The sequence below is a fragment of the Canis lupus genome, chromosome 12 (genome assembly GCF_011100685.1).
Source record: "Canis lupus familiaris isolate Mischka breed German Shepherd chromosome 12, alternate assembly UU_Cfam_GSD_1.0, whole genome shotgun sequence".
In the NCBI taxonomy this organism is placed as follows: Eukaryota; Metazoa; Chordata; class Mammalia; order Carnivora; family Canidae; genus Canis; species Canis lupus.
The window spans coordinates 62,720,933-62,738,126 of record NC_049233.1 but is presented as its reverse complement, the minus strand read 5'-3'; the positions used below and the strand labels follow the sequence as shown (position 1 = coordinate 62,738,126).

The 17,194-nt window shown below is 40.5% G+C and overlaps 1 protein-coding gene across 6 annotated transcripts in view; it reads right to left on the bottom strand.

Moving 5' to 3' along the window:
* The window catches only part of LIN28B (lin-28 homolog B), a 125,639-nt gene extending 117,870 nt beyond the window's left edge, over nucleotides 1-7,769 (bottom strand). The window contains exons 1-2 of one of the 6 annotated variants that reach the window (XM_038554822.1): nucleotides 1,442-1,731; nucleotides 633-894 (exon numbers count right to left, since the gene is read on the bottom strand). In XM_038554822.1, the coding sequence (XP_038410750.1) occupies nucleotides 633-642 (10 nt within the window). In that variant the 5' untranslated portion in view covers nucleotides 643-894; nucleotides 1,442-1,731. Of the gene's footprint in view, nucleotides 1-30; nucleotides 186-632; nucleotides 1,202-1,441; nucleotides 1,732-7,720 lie in introns of those variants that run through there. The other 5 variants (XM_038554820.1, XM_038554823.1, XM_038554818.1 and 2 more) reach the window with 5 other exon arrangements.
* Nucleotides 7,770-17,194: the final 9,425 nt, after the last annotated feature.

The window sequence follows — 17,194 nt, the reverse complement described above, 5'->3', positions numbered from 1 at the left end:
TCGCATCAACTTCCACTTTTCTGTACATACGTGTACTTTTTTCATTTAAGTCCATTTTTCAGCCACATTTTTACAGCCCAGCCTGCGGTACTTTACTTGCATAGTGCTGCTGTAAACGCTGATCCCACTTACAAAGAGAAAATTCTCAGCCAAACTATTCTCTCCTGGGGGCGCGAGGAGGAAAGAGAAATCGTGAAGATGGTTAGAGCTAGTTAATGCACATGCGGCAGCAGGCGAACCCAGGCTTATTTGCAATGTGCATTCCCCTCCCCCCCCCCAATAACTTTCAATTAAAGTTGGGGTGGGATGGGGGAGGGGGCAGGTGTATAAAAGTTTTCTTGGGCTCACTAACTGAAACTGCGCTTAATCACACTCTAACAATTCAAACAATAGCCCCCTGAAAGCTTTTCAAGTTGTGAATCAGTGTGGGCGGTACAAAACATTTTTGGAGATCTGTAACAATAGGTTGCAGAAAGCCCCATTGCGCGGTGGGGAGCGGGGGTAATGCCCAGTATTGGGGTAAAAGGGGAAGGGAGGGGGGGGGACGGGCAAAGAAGGGTGGGAAAGGGGGAGGGGGGGGAGAGAAAGGAAGAGAGAAAAATCACAGTAAAACAATAGAAAAGAAAATTAACCTTCGGCCATGTTGCCCCACGGGCCCTCTGCTCCAAACTCGTGAGATGAAAACTTTCCCCTTGGAACGGAGTGATCTTCTGCATCAATCTAACATCTTGATTTTGTGCGATCACAAATTTAGCTCGCATGGTCTAATGTGCTTTCCCTCTTTTGATTTTTTTTTTTTTCCTCTTCTCTCTCCAGTTTCTGGCCCCCTGAGCCACGTGACTTTGTCAATTACATGCTTTCTTGCTACTAATTTCACCTCGGATCCTTAAGGGGCTGGCAAGAGGAAGAGATAACCAATCGCCATTTCATCTAGGCTGACATCAAAATAATTTATGAATGAACACGAAAAACTCAAACATGGTATCTTAAAGACAATTTGGGACGCTCCTTTACGATAAATCAGAATGCTGATTTCGTGCTTTTTTCCTTAAACACAATGGAGGGTCTCTGTGAATCGTCGATTTAGGGGGGAAAAAAAAAAAAAACCCGGCACAGTCATATATGTGCACACGCGTGCCCTACACACAAGCCTGTCTAAATAATCTCATTTAGGGGGGAAAAAGCCATTTAAATAAAGGAACCAATGTTACGCTCGCTTTTTTTTTTTTCTTTGCTTTTTTTTTTTTTTTTTTTTTTCCTCCCCTAAGAAGTCAGCTGCTCCATAGCAGTAAACCTGCCTGGGGTGCAAATTTCATATTTAATTCAAATCTTAGAGGAAAATATGAGATTTGCAAACGGTCTAATTAAAACTGATTCCATCTCCGTGAAACTTTGGATAGTTGTAGCATACACCTCCAGTAAGACGGAAGCACACAATTACCTGATCGTGCCCTGAAATTTTTTTTCGAATTTAAAATAAGATCCTATGCGGGGCAGGGGGAGGAAAATTTAAAAAAAAAAAAAATTAAAAAAATAAAGAAATTCCGCTAGCACCTTCGTGTACTCAAAATCATGTTTAGGTTTATCATTTCGGACCGTTTTCAAGGGGGAATTGTAACATTCACAGGTTTCTCCGCCATCTCTTTCCGGGGGAGGAGATGTGATTAATGACTTCCTAAGTAACAGCCCAGTTTTCCAGCCGAACGTAGAGTGGACCTCAATCAGTGGCGATTGTTCCCCAAGAGCGAGACGACGTAGGGCGGGGAGGGGGAGGGGAGGGGAGGGGAGGGGAGGGGGAGGGGGAGGGGAGCGCCGGGCAGGGGAGGTGAAGAGGAGCCGCCAGCGGGAGAAAGAGGTGGGGGAGAAAAGGCAGCGGTGGGGGGGAGGGGAGGGGAGGAGAAAGAGGGGCAAGTGGGAGAAAAAAGGTGAATTCGTACCATATTGATTGGACCCTGACATTTAAGAAGTGCCCCGCCAATGGAAGGAAGAGCCCAATAAACGAAAATCTAATAACGGATTGGGCTCCTGCCGTCCCTTCCCCGGCCTGGCCCCAGTTTCAAAATGCTCACCCTTTACCTTTCAAATGGATTCAAATGATCGCTGATTACTAGCTGCGGACGCCAATACCACCGACCTCATCGAACACTACAAGGAATACTATGGATCAACTAGACCCGTGCTTCGCTTCCTTTACAACACAAAGTAGAACCCGTTCCTGGGAAACATTAAAACGCCCCACCACTCTTTCCCCCACCCCACCCCCCATTTTCTTAAACAAGCAGTTTACGGAGAAACTGTACAGATACCACTTCCCTTCGGCAGAGCTACCGAGGTGACCCTCCCCCACCGTACCCGCAAGCCCCCTCCCCGCCTCTCCCAACCGGCTACACTCCTGTTTCACACAAACTAAAATGTGCGGATTCTGAATCTAAAAGCTTCTGAAGACCTACAGAAGGCACCACCTATTTACACTTTGTCCCCATACTAAATAACTAAATATAAACTAACACTAATTGGCTCAGAACCGAAATAAATGGATGTGTGTAAATAGGTTCTTTTCGGCTGTTTGTGGTAAAAGGCATCAATCAAAACTGATCAATTTGGAAAGATTTTTCGTGTTTATTTCTTTTGTTGTTCCCCCAGGAAAGGAGGCAAAGATTTCTCATTTTATTTACTTTGGGGAGAATAACCATGTTTCAGCTGGTAGGGAGGAAAGCAAAAGTGTACAAATCCAAATGATTTCGCAAGTGTTAACAAAAGCGCTCAAAAAAAATTATTTGCTAACAAAACATTTTTAGGCATTATTTTAATCGTGGAAATCAACTGATTACACTGATCTGTAATGAAGTAACTTTAATAGTGGCATTTCAGGTGAAACATTTCAGATACTGTGAAACAGAAAAACACTAAGTGATATGTTTTCTACGTTAAAGAATTACTTTTTAAAAACAACATCTGATTTAAAAAAAAATAAACATCTGAAAAAAAATCAACACCTGATAACAGAAAAATAATCTGAAAAAGTATTCATGGAAACTGAGGGTAAGTGCTATTATTTATATGAAAGTAATTATCGTAAAATTCACAGACCAGTATAGTCTAGTTTTGTCATAAACACACATTTATGGTAAACAATATTTTATCTGCAGGTTTATTTTCAATTAGAAAATAGTTTCATCATTAAATCAGAAACAACAAATATAGGTGGATTCTGAAACCCTGTTGATTGTTAAATCTGATGAAAGTCAAACCTACAAATATATGTATGTGAAAAGTGTGAAATACCATAACTGAACCACATTGAATGGTGTGGTTATGAGATTCACAGTCTTGCCTGATTGGGGGCCTCCAGTATTAGTGGAATTAAGGTAGGGTTCACTGGACTGGTCACTGGTGTCAGGGGTTATCGACTCATTCATTTCCTGAGAGGGACATCAGCCTTTCAAGTTGTGTAGAAGGGTTTTTTCCAACTGGGAACTCTGAGAAATCCTCTAACATTCATTCACAAAGAATTTAAGGCAAATACATTTACATACCTGGGGGGATGGGGTGGGGGGGAGAGACAGAGGGAGAGAAGGGGAGAGGAAAGAGTAAAAGAGGAGGAGGGGAGGCAACTGGAAGGGAGAGAAGTGGAGGAAGGGGACATGATGAGACAGAAAATATCACTATTTCGGGGATGTGGCACTGTCGTTTAAATAGACTCGTCTTTTCTGCCTACCTCCCCCGCAATCTTTTGAGCCCAAGATCCTTTTATAAAACTGCCCATAATCTCTTTAAGCCCTTAGAGTGCTTCTTTCACATAAAACAGTCCTATGAATCTCCTAGAATGCTTTCCAATTTGTCACCTTCCTCAAGTCTTCTGGTTTTAATTTTTTTCTCATTTCCTACTTGTTTTTAGTGCCAGAAAGACCTGTGCTTGACTCAAAACGCATGTTTTGTGGGGGGGGGGGGGGGGGAAGCCAAACGTTTTTAGTAGCTTGATTTATCATCGTTCTTTCCAAATGTTTCAAAAATGAGTTCAAGGAGTCACGAGGCATCATCAAGGCACTAGGGAGAGAAATTAAGGAATTCACCTCTCCTCGGCCCTTGGTCATCACAATCTAAGATTTCTTCATTTCAGGAAAAACGAAGCACGCATCTTATTGGTCGTTATTTCCCTTCTTAAACACAAACCCCCCAACCTTGGAGGAGTGCAGGGTGCAGGGCAGGGCGCGCCGCCGTCGCTGCTGTCAAGCACGGGCAAGGAGTGACTTCTAGCCCAGCAGAAACAATGCTTCGGTTCTCCTTAAAACTAGGAGGAGGGGCCGCGCAGCGCGGGGTGCAGCGCCCCCAGCCGCCCCGGCCCGCTCCCCGCTCCCCGCTCCCCTCCCGGCTGGGAGGCCGAGGTCTGCGCCCCCGGCGCCCCGGCCCCCGCCCCCCCAGGCCCCCCAGCCCCGCGGGCCCGCCCTTTCCCTCCCCTCCCGCCCCAGCGACTTCCTCTCCCCGTCTCCCCCGCAGTCACCTTTCCCTTTATTCATCACATCACCGACTCCTCTCCAGGAGCCAAACCTTTCCAAAGGAGGCTGGTGCTTCCTCCCTAATAAGGGGCTTTTGAATTTTGTCGTTTCGGCCCCAAGAACACCAAACAAAAGAAACCCTTGCCTTCAGCATTAGGGAGGCAACATGTGGCCCCATCTACTACTTCTACTGCACTTCCAGATGCACAGCACTTATAATTCGGTCCCTTGGGGGGGGGGGGCTGGTCCGGGGGCGGGATGCCCGCACCCCTCCGAGGGCAGCGACGTCCAGGGGGAGGAGGAATCCGAACCCCCGAGCCTGGCCGCGCCACCCCCCCCCCCAGTCCCCCGGAGGGCCAAGCCTAGAAGGGAGCTGTCTTCAGACAACCCTGGCGCCGTCCTTTCGGGAAGCCAGGAAAACGTGGCCATGCGCCTTTGGAGGCCCAGGGAAAGACTCCTGCGGGGGACGGGGGTGGAGGGGCGGCCGGGGGACGATTTTAGGGAACCGGCTCTGGAGCCCCGGGGGCGCTTCCCCGCCCTAGGGCTGCGGACCGCACGTCGGGCGAGCTGCTCCCGAGCCCTCCCACTCGCTGCGTTTCAGCAAACTACTGGCAAAGAACTTTTCTTGAAATTCTTAGAATACGGAGTCAAATGAAAGAGTACTCGCCTGGGTGCGCCGGTCTTAGAGTAGAGGCACTTCAGAATTGGGGGGGTATTGTGTTTTTGTTTCCAAAAAGCAAAATTCCGTTCTCATTTAATTTCCTTATCTGGAAGCAAAATGCTCTGGCTTAAACACAATCGTTCCACTTGGAGAATTTTTACGCAGCTGTAAAAATCTCTTAAAAGTCTTTTTCCTTAAATATCTTTACACATTTTCCCAGGTATAATTAAATTATGGAAAAACAGGAAACGATTAGCATAAAAGTTAAGTTTTTTAGACCAATTGCCTTCCTATTTCAAAAACATCTTTCTTTCCTTTTGGTCACTTCGGTTTCAGCAAAGTATTTAAAGCAAACACAATTAATTCAGAAAAGGGGCGTTTAAGACCACCACTTTGTAGAAACTTTCTTTTTTTAAAAAAACTGGGATACAAAAAAAATTCTATTAACATACTTTTCCCCCAATGAAAAGGAGAAATATAAATTTTGTTATTACTCCTCCCAAATATTTTCTGAATTGTATTCAATACTTCCTTAAATGATTTTAACTTGAAAAGCAATAGGTTTGAAAAATCATTTAGTAATAGCCTAAATTTGTGCCCAAAATAGCACAAAAAGTGTCATGTTTTATCTGAAAAATTAGTCATATTTTTCACTTGTACTACTTGAGCATGTATTCTTCATAATTTAAAGATATTTTTACAGTGGAATATTTTCAGTCTGTAAAAATTACATTAAATAATGTAAAGCACACAAGTCTTTCCCTGTCTCCCAAAGTAAAGAATGAAAGTTTATTCTTTAAAACTTAATCTCATCTAAAGAAATAAGCTGAAATAAGTGAACTGTTTCCCAGTTATTTCTTTTAACATCTTCGTTTTGGGTTTATTTGGGAATAGAGGACAAGTAGAAAAATGGGAAGGAAAAGAAGAGGGCAGGAGTTAAAGATTAGGCAAGTGAGAAGAAATCTTAAGGCTTTGAAGTTTGAAGATGCCTGTATGGGAAGCAAATCTGTGGAGAAAAAAAGAACTAAATACTGAAAACCAGGGGGGCCTGGATGGCTTGGTTTGGTAGAGCATGGGACTCTTGATCTAGGAGTCAGGAGTTCGAGCCCCACATTAGGTATAGAGATTACTTAAAATAAATAAAACTTAAAAAAAAAAAAAAAAAAACAACAGGAAAGAAAGAAACTGGAGGCCAGAGTTCTGGTCCCATTTAATGACCTTATGCCCTTAGACTAATCACTGAGCTTCTGGGTCTTAGTTTCCTCCTCTGCAAAGTGAGAAGACTGAACCAGTCAATGTTCAAGTTTTTCAGCTTAAATGTAATCTCTGAAAACAAACTTTCTTTCTTCAAAGTGGAACCTCTCCTGGTCAACCCTTTTTTAATCACAAGGAAACACAGACATGAAACTTTATTGCAGTCACTTAACACATTGGTGTTAACATTATTTCCCAACAGAAAAGAAAAAGGTTTCTGGACTGCCTCCAATCTGCCACCAGAGAAAATCATAATCAATATTAAGGGGCAACTCATTGGTAAATTAAAATATTTTAACAACTTTTCAGAATCTTCTTTTTCATGATACTCATTAAGAGCATCATCTCCGCGTCAAAGGATTCATTCTAGAGAAAAGTGCCGAACAGCAGAGCATATCAGCGGCTTCCTCATTAAAAATTTGATCCCTACTACTTCCTCTTGCTACCTACAATTCTATACCTAATAAGCTTAATAACAGAATAACAGCTCTTTATTTGAACTTATTAATGTTCATAAACTTTGTTATATTATAGCTCTTAAGTGTGTTTCCAAAATAGTATTAATCAAAAGTAGACCCAAGACACTAAATTCAGCAGAGCAGAGGCCAAAATACTACATTATTATCAAGTAGAATTGTTACTGAAAAGTGTTTTCAGTTAATTTCAGTAATACAAGAAAATATTTATACACCAAAGTCTGTTTTTTTACGGCACAACTAAATAAGTAAAGGGATATATATTTTTTAAAGTCCAGGTTTAAACTGTTAAAAAGTTATTTTTGCAGTACAATGAGGAACAAATTTCACACATATTCATGAAAAGCAAAATAAATGGAGCTTCCTATATTAAGAAAATGTCCTAGATCCCTGAAAAACATTTGATAAACTCTGCTCTTTATGTTATGGTAAAATATTTGGAAATAGCACCACGTGTCATCCTTAAATTAATTCAACAGGTATCTGTGAGTTCCTGCTTTGATATGGGAGTCACAAAAGTGAACAAACCACAAATCTCCACAAGCATTTAAATATATATTATCTGTCTTGCCTGAGTAATGGAAAAGGAAATCATAAAATCCAAGACTGCTAAAATCAGAAGGAAAAGGAATTAGAATATTTCATCCAGGCAATTCTGGTGGGAATATCAGTTTATAGATGAAATCATCTGGAGAACAGTAGGATATAGTACCCATCTTGCCAAAGTGGAGAATTCCTGAGGGCTGTCAAGTTTTCTTATATGCTTCCAGGAATTTTTTTAAAACCTTAGTCAAGTTAAATATTTAATTGGGAAAAAAAAAGTAAAGACTAACCTGGGGCTGATGAAACCTGGTTGAATGACCTCATCGTCTTCTGAAGAACCTAAAATCAGAGAGCTCAAGTCAGTTCTACATTAATTGCCTATTTAATTGCCTCTTCTTCAGTTTAATGGCTTATTAGAAAGCAATAAAATGCCTAGGTGTTTGATTCTGTGAAGTGACCTGTAAACTTTTTTTTAAGAATTTAAGACTCACCCAGCAAAATCACATAACCAATTGGCATAAACTTGCCTTTCATTCCTATTTAAGGACACGAGTTTAAAAAAACATACTGGACAAGACCACTAAGATAACTCTTAATTGTTCATGACCCAATTTCACGAACAACAGATTCAAATTTTTTTTAATGTTTCACACTATAATTCAAAAATCCCATTTTTAAGCCACAGTTAAAAACCAACCCAATTTACAATATTTTATTGATGAACTTATTTGTTCGCTTCAGGTATATTTTAGAAGACAAATCATGAGAATCTAACTGTGATACTATATCCTTCATAGGGGGTCCATTATATTCACATACTTTGTTAGAAAAAAAATAATAGTAATACACTTAACCATTAGGTATACTTAATTAAAAATATCTAAGATAATTTACATTTTAAAAAAGCAAAAACAGTTGTTTCAAAAATATGAGTAAGTACTGAGGTTTCTAATATATATCCACTGGCAGATGTCAAGACACAGTAACTTAAAATAAAGAGGTAAACCAATTAACGAAGTATAGCAATTGAAAGAGAAACTCCTGCTGACCACTGAGTTATCATTTTTTTTCCCTGGGTTTAGAGTTATTGAGGTTTGGAAAACAGATTTGTTTGAACATGCATCCACTCACCTGCTACCACCCAGGGTTGTCTTTCTTCCCTTAACTAAGTTTTACACACTACATCTACTACATCAACTCATGAAAAAATAAACTATCATGTGTAAATTCTTTAAGTTGCAATCTAATTTTCTTCTCAAAATGATATGGAGGCTTTTCCAAGGGCAGAGTTCTACTGAATGTTGACCCAAGATTCTTCTTACAAAGGATGACAATCCCACTGAGTAAGATTTGAAAAGAATAGAGGAAGAATGTGAACAATAGGCACGTGAACCTCTGTACATTAAATCCTTCAGTTATCCTGTGTTCACAGCCAAAAGACAGAAGACAATGACAGACCCTAAAGTTAACAAAATTCATTAATAAAACTTATTGAAATAGTTTTCCTTTACATTGAACCTGTATTGTTTGATTTTGTACATTTGGTTTAAGTGGGAGTATATTTAAATGTTGTACATAAATTTCAACAAAACCCTAGCTCATGTTTTCCTATTCCAGTAGCCCACAGTTTATGCTGAATCTTCTCTATGTGCTTATAGTTACAGAAAAGTTCAAACCAACATATTCGAAAAATGTGTAAAAACAGTAGGGATTTGTCAAGACTTGTCAAATAATTATTTTAATTATTATAAATGGTAGACTTAATAAAGTGAAAATCAAATGGTGTAAAAAGTTAGCTAAATAATACTATAAATTTGAGTGATAAAGATGTTCAGATTTTTTACTGTACAAACTTGCCATATGTTTTTTGGTTACTGAGTTTTAATATTATCATCCCTTTCAAAGAAAAAGTAAGATGGAATTATTTCACTGATGTTAAGTAATGGTTTAAAACTTTTCAAAAACAAGAGTAGGTTTAAAAAATAGAATTAAATTTAACTATGGATATTAAAATCCATCCATCCAGTTTTTACTGAATAACTATTTTAGGAACGAAATAAATATTAAATGTTCATATCTTTACTACAGGTGACTGTTTTTTGATATGAAATAACAATAAAAAATAAGCCTTTAAATGTATGAATGCTCCCAAAACAGCTTTTTGTAATTTTATATATGGGTATTTTCATTTGATAGTATAGTTTTTGGTAAATTTTAGAAAACAAAAATCTAATGAAAACTGTGATATCCTAAAATACGTTCACCACAATAATTTCTGTTAATCATCTAAATCTCTAATTAGATCTCTTTTTCTTATTGTTCCATACTGAATACAATGCTTCTACCACATAATACTGAACTGTAATTGACATAATAGCCCATGAAAATGTTCCCTGTCCCAACTTGATGCTATGCTCTATGGTGCGGAGGGGTGGAGGGGATTGTGTATATTTAGGTCATCATTGTAATCCTGGCATTCATTAGTGTTTGATACATATTTTTTAACAAACAAATGACTTAATGAATTTCTGAATCCTGGCTGACTATTCTTAGGATAGCTTTTATGAATTAAATGGACTTGTATACAAAATTTTCTTAGAACCATCTTTTCATAAAAGAGAATGTGACAGGCAATTAATCATTTGACCATTGCTATTGTGATATATATATGTCAAGTGATTTCAATAATTTTATTTTAAATATACACTCATTATTATAAAATTCCTTAATTTATAAACACTATTCACATTCTTAGATTTCAAATTTCCTCCTATTAAAATATGTAACAATATTCTTCTCAAGTACTTTACACGCTGTTGTTAACCCACTACTGTAACTATTCAATGAAAAAGAAAATGGTAAAAAAAAAAAAAAAGAAAAAGAAAAAGAATATGGTTACTATTCTATACTATACACTGAAATTTATTTAAAAACTGCCAAATTCTTAAGCCCAAAGACTTGAGGAGTAATAAATATTAATGCTACTACATATTACTCACAATTTTATTTGAATTCAATTTACATCATGTTAGTTTTTACTTGTAAAAAGACAAAATTTACTTTAAGTTGGTGAAAAATTAGCAATAAAAGATATTCACTATAATAAAATGAAAATTATTTCATTAGTTATTCCCATCACTACAATTTCTCAACATTTAAAAAGAAATCTAAAATAATAAATCTTGTTTCTCCAATTATCAGTATCTTCCAAAATTATGTTAAGTGTAAAATATAGTCTACTAAATAAAATATTCACTTTATGGTTTATAACAAAAATTCGTCTATTTACAATATGTCTCAATTATCATTAAACTAAATACATTCTTTGGAAAGCAAAAGAAGCAACAGTGTGACTCTTCCTTCTTAGGATATTTAGAAGAAAAGGCTTTAAAAAATGACTATTTATGATCATATAACAAACACTCTATACAAACACCAGAGTAAAACCTAAAGCAGGATACTTATTACATTTGTTGCAACTTAAATATAACATATATACATGTGAAATAAAATACTAGATGTAGAAGTTCAATATTAAAGTGAATGTGTGTGCTTTATGAAAATGTTTTCTTACTCTGTCCTTTAAAGGAATGGTCATATGTATTAAAACACTCCCCTATAATTTTTTTTTTTTGCAAATTAAGTCAATAGATAAATTCAAATGCTGCCTAAGTAAAATCAGGATTAAGTCATTTTGTAATTTAACTGAACATCCTACTATAATTCCAGATAAAACTGAAAAGGCTATATTCTCATCTATACACAGATATAGAAAACTTAAAATAATCTACTTTATAGTAAAACAAATAATTACATGTAACTTTACACATTTGAAAAACCATAGGTATTGGAATGTTAACACAGGAAAACTCACATTTACTGAAATATTTAGAACATTATCTTGAGAGGAGGAAAAGAATTTATATTGCTTTCAGAAAACATTTTAAAACTGCATTTTTATATTTATGAAGTAAATTATAATACATTATTTTATATTATTTATAATATATTATGTAAACACTTAACCTTAGAGGTTAATATTTGTAATACAGCTGAAATACAGAGGTGAATTTAACTTTCTCAACCATTTCACAAACTGCAACTGGATTGGCTTCCTGTAATATAGGAGCAGCCCTAGCATTCTTGTCAAATACTGTAATAAAAATATTTTATCCTAGAAAATAAAAAACTTCAACAAATAATTTAATTTGACCAGCAAACCATCAAGATCGCTTAAAGGTACTGACTATGGCACAAATGTTAATTGGTAAACAATTCTTTAACTTGAATGTGAATGTTGTAGCACAATTAAGGTACAGCAGCTGTTTCTGCCAATGCAAACTGTATTTTTCACCATAAGAAACAATAGTTTTGTATAATAAGTCATAGCTGTCAGGGTTACACTGAATAAAAGAAAATAAAAACAAGAGTGGTTTTAGAATAAAGAGTCAAAATAATGGCAAAATTCCTATCTTAATGAAGCTAATCACACATACTGTGAAGGCCCACCATTAACTGTACGATGAAAACTTTAGAGTAGCTTCTTGAAATGACAAACAAAAATGAATAAATAAATCCGAACACTTCTAGTTAATTACAAAGTTAAGACAATTTTATTTGATAATACATTTTTAAACTTTAATATACAACATTAATGGTTAAAAATTTATATCACAAGAGATTAACAACTAAATGAGAAGTGTCAGTGCATTGAACTCCTTTCAATAAACATTTAACATCAAGAAATGTTTTAGAGGCTGCTCACCCTTACATCACTGCCAGTGATCTAATGGTGTAATAAATATATTACTAGATAAAAATAACAGAATTTTAACTAGTAGAGAAGATTATACTAAGAGACTAATGCAAATGGTTTACAGATTTTTTTCCAAGATTTTAAAACTACAAAAAAAAGTAAAGTCTGTTTTTAGCCTATACGGTATAGAATATTTTACTTAAAATGTTTTTGTAGAGTCTGAAAAATATGTTACATAAAAGAATTGTCTGAAAGATATAAAAGCAGCATTTTGGCTCTTGCATTCCCAAATAAAAAATGGTGATTCGAAATATGCAGCAAATTTAAAACATGTTTTTCCACCATTAGAACTGGTCATTCAACACTAACTCCTTTTTTCTATATAATTAAGCTTTTGTTCAGCCATGAAAAAACTAGAAACTGATTGCTTGAAAATGAGCTGCATGCCCTTTGTCCTGGTTTGTCACCTTTGACCCTTAATTTGATGATCCTGCATATCAACCCAGTCTATTTTTAGGAAAATACTGTCAAAGTTCTATGCCTAAAATAGTAGTTTTTACTGAAATATTAAATGTATTACAACATTCCTCTCCAGGTAATTCCTATAACGGTTTCACACCATTGTTCGTTTCACAGAATGTAGAACTCAGTAATATTGTAAGCAATGACAGCCTGGTGTTTATCCTGCTTCAGACAATAGAAAATTTCCTCAAAGTGCTAAATCAAGATCATAATTTCAAAATTTATATTTTTCTCTTTACCTAGAAATTGCTTGTGTTCTAAGTAGAATTTAGTTCATGAGTAATTTCTAACTTTATTATTTTCAATAATCACATGCTGTCATGTGGACTTTCATAGTGCCAGAATATAATAACGTATAAAGATGCAAAGATCAAGTTCCTACTCAAACTTAACAGCAGTAACAACTCTAAGTGTAGTTTTTGAGAGAACTCACTGGTTGCTTAAATCGGTTGTAAAATCTGGTCTTCATCTGCAAGTAGCAGCTTTCAAAGGAAGGAAAAAAACCTCAAGCATTGATCCCATTGATTTTACTGACATTATTCAAAATCAATTTTATACAATAAATTAATATGTTTAAGAAATACGATTTCTCTATCACAATTTCTGGTTCATTTCAATGCGGCTGGGTAAGAAGAATACGTAAAACAGCAAGTATGAGATATAACGTATGTATTTCCTACAGTGAGGATGCAATTGAACCTCTACACAATTTCTGTGTACAGTTTTCAGTTAGATTCAGCAGTGACCAATATGGCTGTCTTGGTTCAGCACTATGGTCAGCGACTTCATAGAGTCATTGTGTCGGAGAACTACAACACGGTACACGTGTACACAGCGGGCAAACCAATGTGAGTCCATATTATATACACTCCCATGTGCTCATATGCATCAATCTTAAGTTTTTTTAATGTAAGGAATTTTCATTGTTCCAAGTGGCAAGCTGCAAATTCTTTTTTTCCCCTTGTGGTTCATCAAAAACAGTACTTATTTGAAAAGATAATACAGCCCCTTGAAAAGGCAAGAAAATTAGGTACAGGTTAGGTTCTAAGCGTTTAAACATTAAAACTCTGGGCATTTGTGGATGTACAGAATTTTAAAAGGAAGTAAGATTCCACTAAAAATTGTCAAATCAAGAAAACTCTCTAGCTGACCAAAATTTTGCAAATGTCCCTCTCATAATCGACAGTCTTACCTACTTCTAAATTGTTTCATCTGTGAATCTCCACTTTCTTTTTCTTAAAATCAACTCAACTGCGGATTAAGACAAATGTTTATAGGTCACCTTCTGACCGGAGCCTTCTAATATAGTCCCCAAATTTTGGTACTTATGAATAGCACTTTAATTATTTCAAAGAGACCTCAATCAGTCCTAAACCCGAGGACTGTTTTGCATGTTTTATTTAACGACTTATTTTTCTTTTAATCATGGTTTGTAAATTATGATAGCGATGCTACAGATACCAAAAAAAGTTACATGACCATACATAGAAAAAGGTATCAAACTATCACACAGGTTAAGATCTGCTTAATCTTCCCTTCCGTCAGTGAGTAGGATTAAAAAAGTTTAAAACAACTATATTTACTAAAATCCTGGTGGTTTTGGGGGGGGAACTTACATGTGCAACACACTTTAAAATAAGTCATTCCTATGACTTTGAGTACTACCACATTAACACTCAATCTGTTTCACTTACAAAGTATCCTTCGCTGTATCCCCCCCTCCCCATAACAGATTTTTGATTTAAGCCCTGATTACTTTCACAAATTCTTCATCGTTTCTGAAAGAAGTTTGGCACAGACAGATAATAAAATACTGTAACTGGGCAAGAATTCATGAGAACTGATCCTTGAGTCATTTGGTTCCAGATCTGCTAGCAGAATAGTTCTTATAACCAATATGCATTACAAATTGATCCAGATAGTTAAATTCTTGACATTATCAAGCAATGATTAGCTTATCCTATTTGTAACATAGAAAACCCAAATGGAGCATTTTATTCATTTGTAGTATCTTCTCCTCCTACTATGTATGTACTAGAAAGCGGCCTGTGCGAGTTTAATTCCTGAAGCTCTTTAGCAAATTTAGGCATGATGTATTTGTCCTGCTTCACACATTCAGAGATAAAGAATTTGGGGAAGCAAGAATTCTCCCCTAAATGGACAAGGATCTAACTATCAATCTAAATGAAATACTAATTATTATATGTTCTGCTGTTACCTTGTGACTCCTCTATCAGTTTTGTACAAATCCATAGCAGGGGAAGGGAAAAAAAAAGGGGGTGGGGGGGTGGGGCATAAATCTCATCACAAATTCACATTTTGAAAAATCACATAAAGTGGCGTCAATTTCCAAGAATTTAATTCTACATTTCAAAGTTTCCCCGAAATCTTTTACAAAATTAAATAGGGATGTTTCGCCATAGCGTTGGGCTTAAAAACTTGCTTTTTACCAACCAATGCATTTCAGGCAGCATTTTTACCTTCGCACCTAGCTAACCATAGTAATAATCCGGACCCCCCCCCCCCCCAAAAAAAAAAAAAAGAAAAAGAAAAAGAAAAAGCAGGGCTGTTGTTTTTTGCTCAGAGTAAAAAAAAAAAAAAAAAAAAAAAAAAATCACTTTGAGTCACACCTTCCAACAGTAAAGACGTTTTAAACCATCCTAACAGCAGCTGTCCTGCGTGATCTTTAACTTCCACAGTATCTGTGGCCGAGAAAGAAAAACAATAAAACACCCACGTAATGTCTTTTTTTTTTTTTTTTTCTTTTTTTTCCCTGCCCGTTAACAATGGTAGATACAGAGAAGAGTGTGCACCGGAGGATTCAGTTCTGGGAACGGCCATCGCACCCGGCAACCCTAAAAACCTGGGGATGAAAACAAATGCACAAAAAAAAAAAAAAAAAAAAACCACCCAGCGAGGAACTGCAGGAAACCCAGGAACCTGAGATTTCAGTCTGTGTTGCACGAAACAATCCAAAATGGCGGACTATTACTTACATTTAAGAAATTCCCCGCAATGAGGACACTAAACACAGAGTGTACGAGGGTAACCGAAAACACCCCAGATTTACCAACGTGCAATCAAAAAAAATGAAAAGCTCAAAAAGGAAAAGTTTTGGGCTGCACATGCTCGTAATGCACCCGCTTCCGAGGTCCCGGCCGGTGGTCGAGGCTCCCGCGACTGCTCGGGGGCTTGCGTGCTGGTTTCCCCTTCCCGGGGCGCCCTCCAGCCCGCCGCGTCGCGTCCCTCCGTCCTCCTCGCAGCCTCCGTTCCGACGCCGCAGCCACCGCGGCGCTCCCGCGGCCCCCGCGATCCCCGACGCCCGGCGGGGGGCGCCCAGGGCAGGAGCGGACGCCCCCTGCCGGTGCGGCCCCGCGCGCCCGCCCGCCCCCGCCCGCGCCCGCCCGCCCCCACCGCCCCCGCCGGCTCCCCGCGCTCCCAGCGCCCCCAGCGCCCCCAGCGCCCGGCGAGCGCGCGGGCGACGCCGACCCCGCGGCACCGCGCGGGGACTGAAAGGTGTGAACCCGGAAGTACATCGGCCGCCCGCGCCTCGGCGGCGCCTCCGCGGCCCCTCGGGGGGCGACGCGGCTCGGCCGGCGCGGGAAGGACGCGGCCCCGGCGCCCGCGCGGCCGCCCGCCGCCAGCCCCACGCCCTCCCCGCCGGGCCCGCGAGCTCCCCTCGACGCTGCTCACGTGCCGGCCCCGGCGCCGCCAGCGCCGTCCGCGCCCGCGCGCTCCCCCGGCCGCGCCGCTTACCTGCGGGGGCGCCTCATGGTCGCGTCGCCAGCGCGGGTGGGAGCGCGGGTGGGAGCGGGGGACGCGGAGGCGGAGGCGGGAGCTCGCGCGCCGCTCGGTCCGGCCGCCCGGGGCGGAGAAGGGGCCTGGCGTCCGCGGTCGAGCCCCGGGCTGCGCGCGGCGGGGGCCGGGAGGGGCAGCGCCTCGGGAGCCGGCGGGCGGGGGCGGGCGGGGGCCGCGGAGCGAGGGCGGCGCTCGGCCCCGGGCGCGCAGTGTGTGTCGCCGCCGCTCCGCCGCCGCAGCCCGGCGGGTGGCGGGGCGCGGGGAGGAGGGGGCCGGGCCGGGGGCGGCGGCGGCGGCGGCGGCGGCGGGCGGCTCGGCTCGAGCCCTGCGTCAGGCGGCGGCACGCGCACACCTGCCCGCCGCCGCTCGGGGCCGCGTCATTGGCTGCCCGCGCCCGCCGCGCCACATTGGACCTGGCGGTTCATCCCCGGGCCGGGCCGGGCGTGCGCGGCGCTGGCGGAGCTGGGCCGCCGCGGCGGGGGCGGGGGTGCGGGGGGCCTGACACCGCGACCCCGGAGAGCCTCAGCCGGCGACCCCGGGGCGCGCGTCGGCCTCCCGCCTCCCTCCCGCCGGGCGCGCCCCGGGGGGACCGCGCAGGAGCCGCTGCCCCCCCCCCCCGTGCGCATCCAAGTCCCGGCGGGACGCACCTGGGGATCCCCCGAGCGCCCCCGCGGCACGGCGGCTGGGG